The following is a 14501-nucleotide window of genomic DNA, read 5'->3' on the forward strand; positions in this document are numbered from 1 at the left end:
TTAATAAATTATAAGTAAAAATAGATTGCTCTGTTTTCTTCCCAGGTCAGGGAAAGATTCAACGCTTGCGAAGACCTCGCTCAAGCAGTGATGGTCTCTCTCTGGCTGCCTCTGTTGATCCGCAACTCCTTCCCCAGCGCTCCCCATCTAGAATCCATCCAAGTCGCTCTTACGACAGCCTTCTGCCTGAGGAAGCCCGTGGTGCAGACGAGGAGGAAAATGAAGATGAAGAGGATGAGGAGGGTGTGTACATGTTGCCTGATTTCTCCCAGGAACCGTCTGCCTCATGGATGGCAGAAGATGTCATTGACTTTAGCCCCACCTTTCTGGAAGATGGGCCAATAGGGTTGGGGAGCACAGCTGTCGATGCTAGCGGCAGGGAATCCCCTCCTGCGGCCGCACCCCCTCCCTACCGCTGTCTGAGCCATCAAGCCCACACCCGGTCTGGTAGCCAGCGCTCAATCACTGAAGATCCTGACTCAGTTCTTAATCAATCAGAGGCTGCAGCCCGCCGAAGTTTAATCCTGGCTGCAGCAGCTCCACCTCAGCAAGTGTTCTGTCAACACAGGCCGTCTGCAGTCACTAATGCTCCCGCAAGCACAGGCCAGCAGGGTGAATCAAACCTAAGCCCGTCCCATAGCCAGACGCCAGCTCCAGTGACCTCTGCACCTCCATCTCAGCCCCCTCAAGAGAGACGTTCCTTTACACGTAAAGTGGTTCATGCACTTTCACCTAAAGCGCCAAAATCCCCTCCTCTGGACATCTCTGATCCGATCGCCATCAGTGTACCTGCCAAGGTGAATTTCAGCATAACATTTGTTGATTTTGTGGGGGCACAAATATAATATAGCTGTATTATTTGGACTAATACATTTAAACCAGCGTTTCTCAAATCTGGCCCTGGAGGACCAGGAGCTCAAATCCTGGTCAAGCTCACTCACTTAACTCTATAGGGTACTGGCCTATCAGAGACATATTTGAGGAACCCTGCTTTAAAGTGAAGTCTATCCCAGTTTAATGTGCAGAGAGCTATAGGTAAACTATTTTAACTTTTTAAGGTTTTGGAAATGATTGGTGGACGAGCTGGCGAATTGCAACCTGGACTTTCAAACAGTGGACCACCTCAGCCACCCCAGATGATATCGATGCTCCTGAGGTCGTGTGATTTTCAGCTCACGGAGAGCTGCCAGCAAGAGCTCAGCAGTAAGTTGGGCCCCATCGCCAAAATCAAGGGTCCTAGTGAGTACACACTCTGATTATGGCCTAATGCAGTGGTTACCAAACTTTTCAGAGTGCACACCCATAACTGTGACATTTATCAAGTACCACAATCGCCTTATGTCAGAAAACATGGTAATATCACAAAAATGGTTAAAGGAGAAGTTTACCTCCAGAAAGTTTCCTGATAATTTACTCACCCCCATGTCATCCAAGATGTTAATGTCTTTCTTTCTTCAGTTGCAATGAAATTAAGGTTTTTGAGAAAAATATTTCTGGAATTTTCTCCATATAATGGACAGCTTCAAACGGCTCTACATGATCTAAGCTGAGGAATAAGGAACTTATTTAGCAAAGAGATTGGTCATTTTATTAAAAAAATAAAAAATTATATACTTTCTAATCACAAATGCTCATCTTGCACCAGCTCTGCAATGCACATGCATGTCTTCACGCATCTTCATTCACGCTGGAAAAATCACGTACGGTTAGTTTTTCGTATGTGTATGTCAATTAAAAAAAGCAAGGGTAGGGCGAAAGCTCCACTTTATCTTCTCCTCCAACTTCAAAATCTTCCAAAATTGTTGTTTTACCTTTTTGTAAAGGGCGTTTGACTTTCTTTGCATGTTTACTTTGTAAACACTACGTGTATGTGCCATGCATGAGGTTGAGCTAGTGCAAGACAAGCATTTGTGGTTAAAAAGTATAGAAATTTGTATTTTTCTTAGAAAATGACAGATCGTGTCACTAGATAAAACCCTTATTCCTCGGTTGGGATCGTGTAGAGCCCTTTGACACTGCATTGAAACTGCAGTTTGGACCTTCAATCTGTTGTAAACTTCTCCTTTAATAACTTTAACTAAATAAAGATGTCATGTCCAATTTTTGTACATTTACAATGAGAAAACTTTCTGCCATAAATATTTCCCCATGCACTACAAGTTTGGGAGCCTCTGTTTTAATGTTAAAAATAGTCAATTAATTTAAGTGATTATTTTTTCCAAATCCCTTATTCTCAACCATTTTTGACAGGTATCTTGGGTCCCACTGGTGTTCCTCTTCCGTCACAGCAGCCCCCTCCTCCTCCCCCTAAGAACCCTGCACGCCTTATGGCTCTGGCTCTGGCTGAAAGTGCAAATAAGGCACTGCGGCAAGGTGCCTCTCCCCCATACCGCCCCCGTCAGAGTGGAACCTCTCCTGAGACAGACGTCCGCGTCCAGAGGTCTCTTTCTGCTGATGCAGGTGCTCTGCTGTCTTCTGATCCTAATCAGATCTACTCCACGGTACGTCCCTTGTCTGTGTGGAAGACTGAGGGTGATGACGATGATAATGATGATGATAATGATGATGATGGTGGAACTGCCGCTGAAAAGCCTGCAGACAAATCACATGGTGCAGAGCCAAGGTCACCACCTGGGCAGGACACTGGGACTCTCTCTTCTGACAGCTCAGTCTCTGACTCTGGGACATCCAATTCGGAGTTGTCAGCTGCCAGTTCCTCTGAAGACAATGAGCGAACACCAAGCCCCATTTACAAGAACGAAGAACCAAGTTCTCCACCACAGCCCTCAAAATCAAGCCCACCCTCTTCCAGCGAAGCCGTACCTTCTCAGAGAAAACCCCCAGCGTATGGGCGGCAGTTTTCTGCTCCGCAGCTTCAGCAGGAGAAATCCAGCGGACAGTCCAAGCCTTCATCCCAACCACACTCTCAGCTTCTGCATTCTAAATCAGAGAGCTCTCCATTGGCCCAAGTACGAGCCTTCCAACCCACTCGCCCTAAAGTGCCACCCAAGCCCCCTGATCTTGCTCCCTTGAGGGCTCCGCTCTCTCAGACTGACCGGCATGATTACATGCGTCGCTCGTTGGATGCCAGTCGCATTCGACGTTTGGCAGGTCAACCGCAAGGAAACACACCACTTTCCAGAGCTTACTCTGAGCGTATCGGTAGTACCTCTGACATGCTGTCTCGCTATCATGCAGCCAGGATGACCAGCCAAGCTGCCCAGGTTGCACACCTTCCCCAACAACAGCAACAGGCCCAGTCCACACCAATCAGACCAGTTGTTCCCTCCTCCGAAGACCCTTCCAAGATGGAGAACTTCTACTACGAAATTGGTGCACCAGAGCATCCCCAAGTGCCACCCAGCTATGCACGCCACAGCTATCAAAACATGAAGCTAGATCTGGAGGGAAACCTCCGTCTTGACCCAGCCAATCAAAGGCCTATTTCCAGGGGTTACCCTCCTCCCTACAACCCTCAAGTACCTGGGGGTGGAAGGGCTCCCCAGCTGTGGTCATCTGAGGTTACTCGAGCTTGGGCCGCAGCACACTCTCACTCTTTCTCCTTTTCCCATTCTCATTCTCACCATCGCTCTCAGGATGGATTATCAGGACACCCTCCCCATCCCCGTCCCCAGCGTCAGACATCATCATCCGTCAGGTTGTCCCGCAGCGAAGTCCATCCCATACCTGCATCCATTGGAGTAGGCATTGTGCCTCTGTCTGTGCACCAACGTAATATGCATCGCCCCCAACGTTCCCCTTCTGCAGACCACACTGCCTCCCAGCTTCACCCGTACTTTGAAAACGGGAAAGTGTGTTACCGGTACTTTGAGGCTTCCAGACCGGAAGACTTATCACTGAATCAGCATCAGCATGCTGTATCAAAGCCTTCTCAGGCCTCACCGGTGCAAGGAACCGCAAAAGATGAGCCTGAGCACATCTACGTCAACTACCCTTTCCTAAACCCACCAGGATCTGGGGTTAATTCAAAGGGCTGGGCCACCACAGACCTCGACGAAAATGATCATCAAGCGTCTGAGACGCTGGAACCACCTTCCAAGTCACCACCAGATGACAAGCAGAAGCATTCCGAGCAAGAAAGTCCAACAGCTAGCTTTGACAACCCTACCCAGAATGATGCGTCCTCAGATTCCAAAGTGATCAATACAGCTGCGTCTGCCTCAAATCCCATGCATTTCCGCAGTCGCTCAGATCCCCAAAGTACCAGCTCGGAGCCTGCTCATGTCCTAACTGGGAAGGAAATTGCTTCCTTGCTAATTGAAAAGCTTGCAGAGGATGAAAGGGAAGGTCCTTCCGTGCCGTCTTCTTTGTCCTCTTCTCCGCACTTCGAGCACCCTCCAAATCCCTACCCTAGCCAGCAGCAGCAGCAGGCTCCACCTGCATACAATATCTACACTCCAGGACCCTCCCGAGGGCGCATGGAAGGTCAGATTCCACCTAGAGAGGTATCAGGACCTTTCCAACGCCAAGACCCCTTGCGGAGATCTTCCGGAGGCCAGTATAGACAAGCTTTTGACGTCATGCCATCTGGCGACCAAGTCCTGAAGTTTTACAGAAGCCAAGACTTTATCCCAGGCGCCCAGGGAGAAAGCACAACCCCTAATCCTTATCCCCCAAGACCATATTATCAGGACCCCTCATACCCCAATTGGGGACCTCAAGGCCTCCCAGACTCCTCCCACACATGCACTCCACCTACAGTGGCCTTCTCAAACTTAGCGCTTGGATCGACAAGAGGATATGGGCCGCAGAACGTGGCCAACCAGTATAACCAGTACCCGTACCAGTCAGGGCCAGTGCTTCCCCAGTATCCCAACACACCGCGACGAGATGTTGTCCTGGATCCTTCTCTCCGACCTCCGGGGTTGCGGAACCAGAGAGGCTTGAACCGGCAGGGAAGCCTGCCGGGCCCCAACTGGACCATCCGAACTGAAGGCCAGACTCGTAGTTATTGCTAAAGAGCACAACTGCCACAAAAATCCTGTGTCTTTAGATGACATGATGTAGACCGGTATAAGCACTAGACTTTCTAGATGTTTCCTGTACAAGTTAACACGTTGTAAAAGTAATTGTGTTAACCTCCCCAAGGGGAGACCGAATGTACAGAAACAAAGTTAAGTGGGGTGTGTCTTTACTAGCGTTTCTGTCACAGAAAGACCCCATTGCTGTCCTGCAATTAGAGTGTGTATTGGAGTGAAAAAAAGAGTACGAGAATATGAAGCAGAAAGGATCAAAGAAGTGAACCATAAAGTGGCTTAGATATGAAAACATTCCAGAACACACTGTGCTGTCCAGCAGAGGGAGTCAGAGAGGTACATAGCTGCTATTACTCTGACAGGACGTTGCTCAGTGGCTCATTTTTGTTTGGGTTTTGTTTGGTTTAAGGTTCTTTTTGACACTAAGTCATGCTGTACAGGTGCACAAGCTTGATATGTCTTTCTTCCTCCACAAAGTACGATATAAACAACCTCAAGAGATGCTGGTGGTTATATGAAACTTTACGAGTATGGCTAGTTTTTGTTTTCATTCATTTTTTGGCAGCAATGTGATATTATTTCCATTTTAATTGTTTTGATGTTTTTTCTAAGTTATTGTAAGTTTTCAATGGAACGAGTTATTGTGAAATAGTTTTATTTTGCCTTTCTTGAATTTGTTTCAGAGAATGTGAAGATTAGAACTTTGCGAGTTTTTGTTTTAAGTTCTTCGAAGTCTGTGTGTGTGAATGAATGCGTCTTACGCAGAGTGTCTGACGTTAAGCACATATAAAGGAACGGTAATCGCGGATTTTTTTGAAAGGGTGTGTAATTGAGAGCGCATACTTCTGTGATGTACTGTTTTCTGCTCATTCTCAGATAATGTGTCAGATGGTTTGTGTATCAATATTGGCGTTCTAATCCAAAGCAAGTATTTCAGGTAGGTCATGTCACAATGTGTCACTCCCAGACATCCTTGGGTTTCTGTGAAGGAAGAATCCCAACCTAGCAACACTAAATAACTGGTACTATTCACGAGAAAACAATTCCTTCAGTGCCCACAACACTTGTTTTTTTTTTTTTTTTTTAAATCAGATACCGCTTTCTGGGCTCGGTACTGTTCAAGTGTTTTTTACTGAGTACTATAGTACCTTAACTAAAGGTACTCTGCTCGTTAAAATGCCCTAAAACCAGAGATGGAATCTCTAAAGATTTTTTTTTAGTAATTGGTGCCTTCTCTTAATAATTGATCATGTTTTAAAATAATCCTTCGTTATGAAAGCAAATATTGAAGAGCTAGATACAAAGCCCAGTTAACCCTATTTACAGTTTTCCAAAGCTCCGCAGTAGTCCTAAATGAGAAAACGAGCGAGTGTATGAGTGAGAATGTGACACTGTGTGTTTGCATGTCTGTTATCTCTGTTGTTTTAATACATATCTATGCAGTGAATAACCAAGGGGGATACGTTCCTTAAAAAACACTAAATATTAATGCTACCTATGTATGTCAGCAGACCTGTGAGCGTGTATGTTCCAGTGAGAGAGGTCATGCATGTGGCTTTGAAGGTATATACATGTCCAACAATCTCCCCTTCAGCCTTTAGCACTTTGCTGAAGGCAGTTCATCCCATTTTGTAATATTTTCAAATATGTGAATTAAAACCTTGGACACCGTCAGTGACGAAACCTGTAGTTTGGTGATTATTTTTGAACATGATGTTTTTGTACACAGGTCAGACTAGATAGCCTAATGATGGGCGTTATTTAAGTAATATTATCTCCTTGGAATGCAGGTGGAAGTTACGATCATTTTTATAGATTTTCATGCTAATCGCAATGTTTCAAAGGCGGACTTTACTTCCAGAACAAAAATGTACAGATAATGTACTCACCCCCTTGTCATCTAAGATGTTCATGTCTTTCTTCAGTTGTAAAGAAATTGTTTTTCGAGGAAAACATTTCAGGGTTTCTCTCCATATAGTGGACTTCAGTGGTGTCACAGAGTTTGTACTTCCAAAATGCAGTTTAAATGCAGCTTCAAAGGGCTCTAAATGATCCCAGCCAAGGAAGAAGGGTCTTATCTAGCGAAACAATTGGTAACTTAAATCATCCTACATCACTCTTTTACCTTTTTTCCTTTTTTTTTTTTTTTTTGTAAAGGGCTTTTGATCTTCTTTGCACGTTCACTTTATAAACACTGGGTTGGTACTTATGCAGCGATATAGGGCAATTTTGAAATTGGAGGAGAAAATTAGAAGGGCGTTTTTCAAGAACTTCACACAGAGCTGACTTTGAGCTAACTTTTTATATATATGACCGATAACCGATCGTTTCGCTAGATGAGACCCTTCTTCCTCGGCTGGGATCGTTTAGACGCTGCATTTTGGAAGTTCAAACTCGGAGGCTCCATAGAAGTCCACTATAGGGAGAGAAAGATATGAACATCTTGAATGACAAGGGGGTAAGTAAATTATCTGTAAATTTTTGTTCTGGAAGTGAACTTCTCCTTTAAGAAATTAACCTTGCTATGTAACAGTGTGATGACCTTTACTTGACTAAATAACCTTGTTGATGAGACAAACCTGAACGAATGTCCTAAGGCTCAAAGTTTGCATTTGCTATTAAAAGCTGTTTTCTTTCTTGCTTTTGTGTTATTTTGAGATGATTTTAATTGCAAAGGCTTCCAGTGCTGCAGTCTCCACCTTCCGAGACGGGAGTCTTTTTTTGTAGACTGTAATATGAGAGAAGCTGAGGTCTTTCCTGGATGGATATCCTGCAAAACCAGTCTGTATCTGAGTATCAGGCGACACTCCCAGTTGAGTATAAATTAAAGCAATCGCACATGCCTTCTTCTGTTCTCTGCTGATACATGTACAAACTCTATTGGCATTAGGTAATTAGCCTGAGCGGTAACGGTTTGGGTGGTTCAGGGTGTGGAGAGCTGCCAGGCTTTTGTTGTCTTTTTGTTCTTGCTTAAGGATTGTCTTATTTCCCAGGGCAAGTACCTGCATGTAACCGGTCACAGGTTTTGCTGCACTCATTCCCTTTTTTCTATCTGCGGTCAGTGAATGACACGTGAGGAGTCATCAGCACAGTCAAATGTTTATTCGATAAACACAGAAACATTGTTAAGTAAGTTATAAAAATAGCTGTACAGCAAAGAATCTTACAAAACAAATGTTCTGTTCATAGGCATTTCAAAGCTAATTTTATATTAAATATCCATGCAGGAAGAAATACAAGTGTAGACTGTGGCATAAAGCAAAGCTGACTAATTCATACAATCATTTGAAGAACCTATTTGATCAATATTATTAATAAAAAATGCTCCCGTAAAAACGCATCCATAATAAAACGTGTAAAATGAAAGATATATTTGAATTTACTAACTTTTTTCCCCTAACATAATGAGATGCTCATTAGTTCTTACGTTTTTAACTAACTTCAACATCATTGCAGCTCATTATGACATGCATGCTCTTGATCAAGAATAACTTGTATTGAACCTGGAACATTCCTTTTGTGCTAAATGGAGGTCAAATTATAGAACATAATAAAAACGGAATGTATGGTAATTATATGGAGGAAACTAGTCACATCAATTATCCATGTGCAATCTGCAATCTTGTGTATTATTCTGCGACACCAAGAGTGGAACCATCTGTGCCGCAGATTCAGATGTGTCATCCAAAGTCTATACGGTTATTCCAGCTGCATGTAGTAGATCATGGCGATCAGTAATGTGAGGAACTAGGAAAGAAGTGCATCAGAATAGTGAATTTCAAATAATGAATTGAATTTTTCTAATATAATAGAACTGTTAGAAACACTATAAAGACAAAAATTCAAGTCAATTAAGGCAAGTTGTTGCATTCCCTCTCCATGTCCTATGTTTGGTTCCTGTATATGTACACATACATCACACTGTGTTTTTGTCATCAGTATTTTGTGGGTTTGTCAAGCTCTTAAAGCAGCTTCAACTTTGAAAATGCATCTGAAGGCCTTTGCATTCCATCTAGACAAAATAACGTGTCTTGTGTGTTGTATAGAAAACTAAAATGTATTTTAGAAAACATCTAGATTGTAAGACTTACCACAAGCATGAGAACGGAGAAACCATACCAGCTCACGGCCCAGGTGTAACGGCTCAACACAGATTCAATGTACGGGAAGCAACCCTGAATTATCAAGACGATACAAGAAGAAATAGAAATAGAAACACCATTAACATGTAAAATAAAGCATCTAAACTGAATCAAATGTAAAGTTCTGCCAGTGCACAGTGGTTCTCAGGAAACAGTTTTTTAAAAACTTTATTATTATATAGATAAAAATATCTTTAAAAAACACGCCTGTGTATTTTACTGTCAAAATTAGTTTGTTTTTAAATTTGAATTTAAATGATTTGCATTTTAACATTAGCTGTATTCAAACTTTTCAATATCAGAACAGGCCACTTGTGTTGTGACACCTGGTGCCAGTTGCATAAACAAAGCAACTATGCTAAGACTGTGTCTTAAGACAAACTAGCAGTTAGCCGAGAGGTAATCAGTCTTACTTTTGTGAATCAAATTGAACTTTTTGTAACTGACTTTAAAAATTATGACTGCTCTTGATGAAAACAAATTAGATGATTAACTTTCACTATGCAACCGACCCACTGTCTATGACAACTAACTCTTTTCAATCCAGCAAATCATGGGTTTGTTGCTGTCTGTTGTTTTCAGTACATCAGGTAATATATTACTAGACCTACCTTGTTAAATACGGCAGTGTTCTTGCCAACAATACAGCCTGCTGGATCTTCCACCTCAAAAGTACTCAGTCTCTTGCAGCAGCTGAGGGGCCAATTGTACTGTAGACCATTTATCTGTTTCAAGGTGGAATTATAGATTATCCAGTCTTGTGGACTGTCCGCTCCACAGCACTCGACCTGATGGAGAAGATGAGGATTAATTAATCTCAGTACAATCATAATTATAATCCAGTCACACCAGTTGATTTCTATGTGTATTTGTCTATTAATCTTTCAAGTTTTCCTGTTGCTTGCAAACCAAAAAAGCACTTCACTTGAAGAATTCTGTATGAATATGTAAACCTCAAGTTGTTTTTGCTTGGCAAACCAAACAATGAACATCAGATATAGAATTCTATATACACCTTATTTTTCCCATAAAAGCGGCCAAGGCCATTTGTACATTTTACAGTCTCATACGCGTCTGGCTATTTTTAGCTGTACAAAACAAAGTTTTGCTGCTTAGATATTGCAAATTGGTGTTTCTTACCATATTAATGTATTATCTTAATTATGGACACACTGGTTTGTGGAGCAAACAGTTTTAACGTTTCCTCCACGTTGTTATTCTTCTGGTTATTTCCGGAAGTAAACCCCATCAAGTTGTGTTGCTTTTTAAGCATAGAATTCGAAAAATGAACGTGTGCCCTGGTGAAAAAAACAGCATATTTTGGTAGGTATGTTTTGATGCTGGAATGCTGGTTAGGTAGGTTTTGATGCTGGTTTAAGATGGTCCTTTGCTGGTTTATGCTGGTCCTTAGCTGGTTTAAGATGGTCCTTTGCTGGTTTAAGCTGGTCCTTTGCTGGTTTATGCTGGTCCTTAGCTGGTTTAAGCTGGTCCTTTGCTGGTCCTTTGCTGGTTTAAGCTGGTCCTTTGCTGGTTTATGCTGGTCATGTTGCTGGTCAAGGACCAGCATAAACCAGCAAAGGACCAGTTTAAACCAGCATCAAAACCTACCTAACCAGCATTCCAGCATCAAAACATACCTACCAGCATATGCTGTTTTTTTCACCAGGGTGGTTACATATACCATTGTTCGACGAATTTTCGCGGGTGAAATCCAGTCACGTGACCCTTCATGTGAGGGTGAAGGATTTCCCTCCGCCATTTCTGTTTAAAATTTCCCGCGATTTTGGCGCGTTGACTAACATAGTCTTGCTTGGTTTGTGTCGTTCACCGCTATACTATGTATACGTATATTTGAACTGTATTCGTTTTGTTTTGTTTTTAAAACAATAAACAGTGACCTTGGTTATAGTGGTTAAAAACAACCTTGACTCCCTCAGCGCCCGTTTTTGAGGTAAAATCACTGAAATTCAGTATATTTCAAGACTATGTATATGTAGCCAGCAAGAGGATATTAAAAATATTTTGCAACAGTTATTCTCACCGGTTTATGTGAGGACAAACTGGTTTGTCCACTATTACAAGGTGAATGAAAGACATGTTGTATCAGGTCTGAGTTGAAAATTAAAGTATTTCTTTTGTAATATTATGTAAGTGTATATCTTATGTTTTAGACACAATCCTTGGACAGGTGTAAGGCAGAAGTCAAGAAGCCAAGTGGTCATCATTGGTGTTCTTATTACCTGTTGCATCACATTGTTCCAGGTGTATGTAATCTGCTTTCCTTGTGGGGAGCTGTCTCCATAATACTGCAGCATCTGTTTCTTTACAAAGCCACTGTGTCCAACCAGCTATAATAAAGGAAAGAAGGTTTAAAAAATTAAGGAAATGCTAAATTTTGGCTTTTGTTCTATTACATATGATTCCAGACTGTAATTTTTAGGACAGTATACAAACAACAGAAAAATGTAGGATGAGAGTGCACAAATGTGAAACGACCCTGGCCAAAATCAAACTTGGATACCTGTGGACCCAGTGCGCTACCACTGTGCCACATCTATGATGTGTAATTTGTTATTCTGTTTTACTTTTACAGTACAGAGAAGCAGGTAACAACTCACATAATCCCGATTGGTCGCTGCTGTGATGGCAGATGCGCATTCGAACAGAAAGATGATGAACATTAGGACAAGGTACTGTAGATGGATGAGAGTTAACAGTAATTAGTTAAACATCAACATGATATTTTAATCTAAATTCAATTATTACTGAAGGTGATATTGAATATGAATCTCTTTATTAACTATAGTAGGATTGCTGTCTTTGTCCTCTGTGAAAACCTACCAGCAGCAGGGCTGTGCGGCTTCTTTTCAGGGCAGCGAAGATGCCATAGAGGCATGTGAGGAAGAAGGCAAAGCCTGTAAAAATGGCAATCCAGGCCGCAGCAAAGATGTCATCTTTCCCTGATACACCAGATATGGGGTAGAGTTTATACCCATCCACTGCTACCCAAATGGCTACTGCGAATAATGCCAGTCCTGCAGCCTGAAGAGAAAAATACGTATTTTGTAATGTATGGGAAATGTGAAATTTTACAGCATAAATGTAATCTTTGTATTATTTAATTTCGGACTTACAGCTGCGAGTGCATTCAAACCAACAAGTGTGAACATCAAACACGTCAAGGCTCCTGCTGCCATGGCTGTAGTGTGTTTCTCTGTCTGGCTTCGTCAGTCTTTCCTGAAGAAAACAAAATAATCATCAGAATGTCCAGTGCAAGGGAAAAGCCTCAAGCTTATTTATAAGGTAACGGCATGATCTGTTGTCACTGAGGTTGCTCTAAAAAAAAAATGTACCACTGAACAAAGCTGCCAAAAAATTGTGAGTTGAGTTCTCTTGAAAAATTGGGAAAATCAGGAAAGTATTATGGTGAATACAATTTCTGGTCAGACTTTAGTTCTACTTCTAGTTAGAAAGTATTTAAGCATAAATAGAGTTAATAAATGAAATATTTTGGATGTAGCATGGCAATTACATATTTACATTCCATGCTATTTACTTCAGAGAATAATATGGTATTACCATGATACATGTCTAAAAAGCATTTTCATACATTTTGTCAGTGCCTAAACTAACACAAACAGTAAATAAATAAATAAAATCTCAATCCTAAAAATAAATCTGAATGTTAGAACAGTTCTTAAACACTGATTATAGACTATACAGCTGAAAAAAATAGATAACAGATAACAAATGCAAAAACTTAACATGAAAGCAAAGCAAAGTAGACTAATATGCCGTTAAAACAATAAACAAATAGAAACAAATAGCTGCTCAGGGACCCACCTGTTCCAGTCCAAGGTTGCACCTGCTTTCCCTCTACCTGCTTGTATTCGGTTCATTTACTTTTGTGGACACTTTCGTGACGTCAAACCTGTTTGTCATCGTTTTTTTTTTTTTTTTTATACTGGCTGCATGAGCTGGGATGGGCAACTTCACTCCCTGTGTTTTCACCACCGAGTACTCTCAGTTATTCCAGTTGACATTTTATTGAAATGATTACGAAATGAACCTAGGAGTGCCTATAGTAAAGAAAACAGTGACAGCTGACAAATTTACATGTGAACAGTTTGCAAATAGATCTACTTGATATGAAGTGATACATACTGGTGCTCTTTTATAAAGGACATTTAAGCTTTGTAGGCTAAGCCACTCAAAGATTTATATTCAAAAAAGTCTTTATTAAGTGTCTGTACAGATCAAATCTGCATATTGATGTGGTTGTAATTGCTTTATTAAATTTATATATATATATATATATATATATATATTATAAAATCCTTATCTTGGAGTACTACCATCTAAATTTACAATACAGGTTGCTCTTGCACTCAGGGAGAAATGTTGACCCCTGCTGGATACTCACACCATATAATGTGCATTCATAAATACTACAAAATTTTCATTATTATTTATAGTACTGACTAATGTAAGCATCACTGTAACTATTTCTCACACATAGTGTTGAACAAATCAGTCATCTAATGAACCAAAGCACGATTAAGACTGGATAATAGACTCGTTTAAGCCGGTAAGCAACGATCCAGACATTCCTAGCAACTATATAGAATCATACTAAAATACTCAAAATACCTTAGCATCTGCTTAACAATGTGCTAAAATCCTATAAACACTTTGCCAACCACATAGCAATGTGGTTAAAAAAACTTAATTATAGTGGGAAAATTTGCAAGCATCATTCACATTTTCAAAAAATAGTTTTAAAAAATCTACGAAACTGTAAAAGTACAGTTAATATTTAACTTTGATGGTAAATTATAATGTGTAAAGTTATAAAGACTTGAAAATGTTGTGTGGGTGTGAATTCTACCCCTAGTGAAGAATAAATATACTAAAATGTATTTAGAATACATTTATTTCATGCTATGTATACTACAGATACATTTACATATTATGTACTTAACAAAAATACCCTGCAGTTGTACTTTTAATATACTAAACTGGTATATTTAAAGTCTGCTAAATTGGAACAACTAATTTTGTACTTAATTCACTTTAATTGTGCATAAGTAGTGCTGAAGTCAAACAAGTATATTTGATTGTGCTAAAGTGGAACTATTTAGGTACACTTTAAATATTTTACATTTAACAATGTTATTTAAAGATCACGCAATCTTCATTAGTAGTGACATTAAAACATAAATAAGGCTTAATATTAAGAAATGTGCATTGTGCATAAGTAGTATTCCAAATAAAGTTTAATTACAACTTTTTTAAAATAATTTTTATATCAGTAAATCTCAAGCAATATGTCAGTAAATATATAAATAAACTTTAAACTATA

At 40.5% G+C, this 14501-nt stretch overlaps 2 protein-coding genes across 2 annotated transcripts in view; one reads left to right on the forward strand and one right to left on the reverse strand.

The window, feature by feature from the left end:
* The window catches only part of arhgap33 (Rho GTPase activating protein 33), a 68377-nt gene extending 60729 nt beyond the window's left edge, over positions 1-7648 (forward strand). The window contains 3 exon segments of the mRNA XM_051131709.1: positions 46-797; positions 1059-1239; positions 2251-7648. Coding sequence (XP_050987666.1) covers positions 46-797; positions 1059-1239; positions 2251-4979 — 3662 coding nt within the window. The 3' untranslated portion in view covers positions 4980-7648.
* Positions 7649-8077: 429 nt separating this feature from the next.
* On the reverse strand, positions 8078-13049 carry upk1a (uroplakin 1a). The gene is made up of 8 exons (XM_051130556.1): positions 12983-13049; positions 12274-12376; positions 11981-12181; positions 11758-11832; positions 11380-11487; positions 9751-9927; positions 9089-9172; positions 8078-8744 (listed from the first exon to the last, which is right to left on the reverse strand). The coding sequence occupies exons 2-8, from the start codon at positions 12334-12336 to the stop codon at positions 8697-8699; spliced, it is 756 nt and encodes a 251-aa protein (XP_050986513.1). The 5' UTR covers positions 12337-12376; positions 12983-13049; the 3' UTR covers positions 8078-8696.
* Positions 13050-14501: the final 1452 nt, after the last annotated feature.

The sequence above is a fragment of the Labeo rohita genome, chromosome 16 (assembly GCF_022985175.1).
Source record: "Labeo rohita strain BAU-BD-2019 chromosome 16, IGBB_LRoh.1.0, whole genome shotgun sequence".
NCBI lineage: Eukaryota > Metazoa > Chordata > Actinopteri > Cypriniformes > Cyprinidae > Labeo > Labeo rohita.

Bases quoted from the DNA above. Each gene is read 5' to 3' on its own strand.
- upk1a (XM_051130556.1), bottom strand. From the start codon at position 12,336: ATGGCAGCAGGAGCCTTGACGTGTTTGATGTTCACACTTGTTGGTTTG. The intron at 12,182-12,273 runs GTAAGTCCGAAA...TTTTCTCTTCAG, and splicing joins GTTTGAATGCACTCGCAGCT to GCTGCAGGACTGGCATTATT. The intron at 11,488-11,757 runs GTGAGTTGTTAC...CCTTTATTATAG, and splicing joins CAGCGACCAATCGGGATTAT to CTGGTTGGACACAGTGGCTT.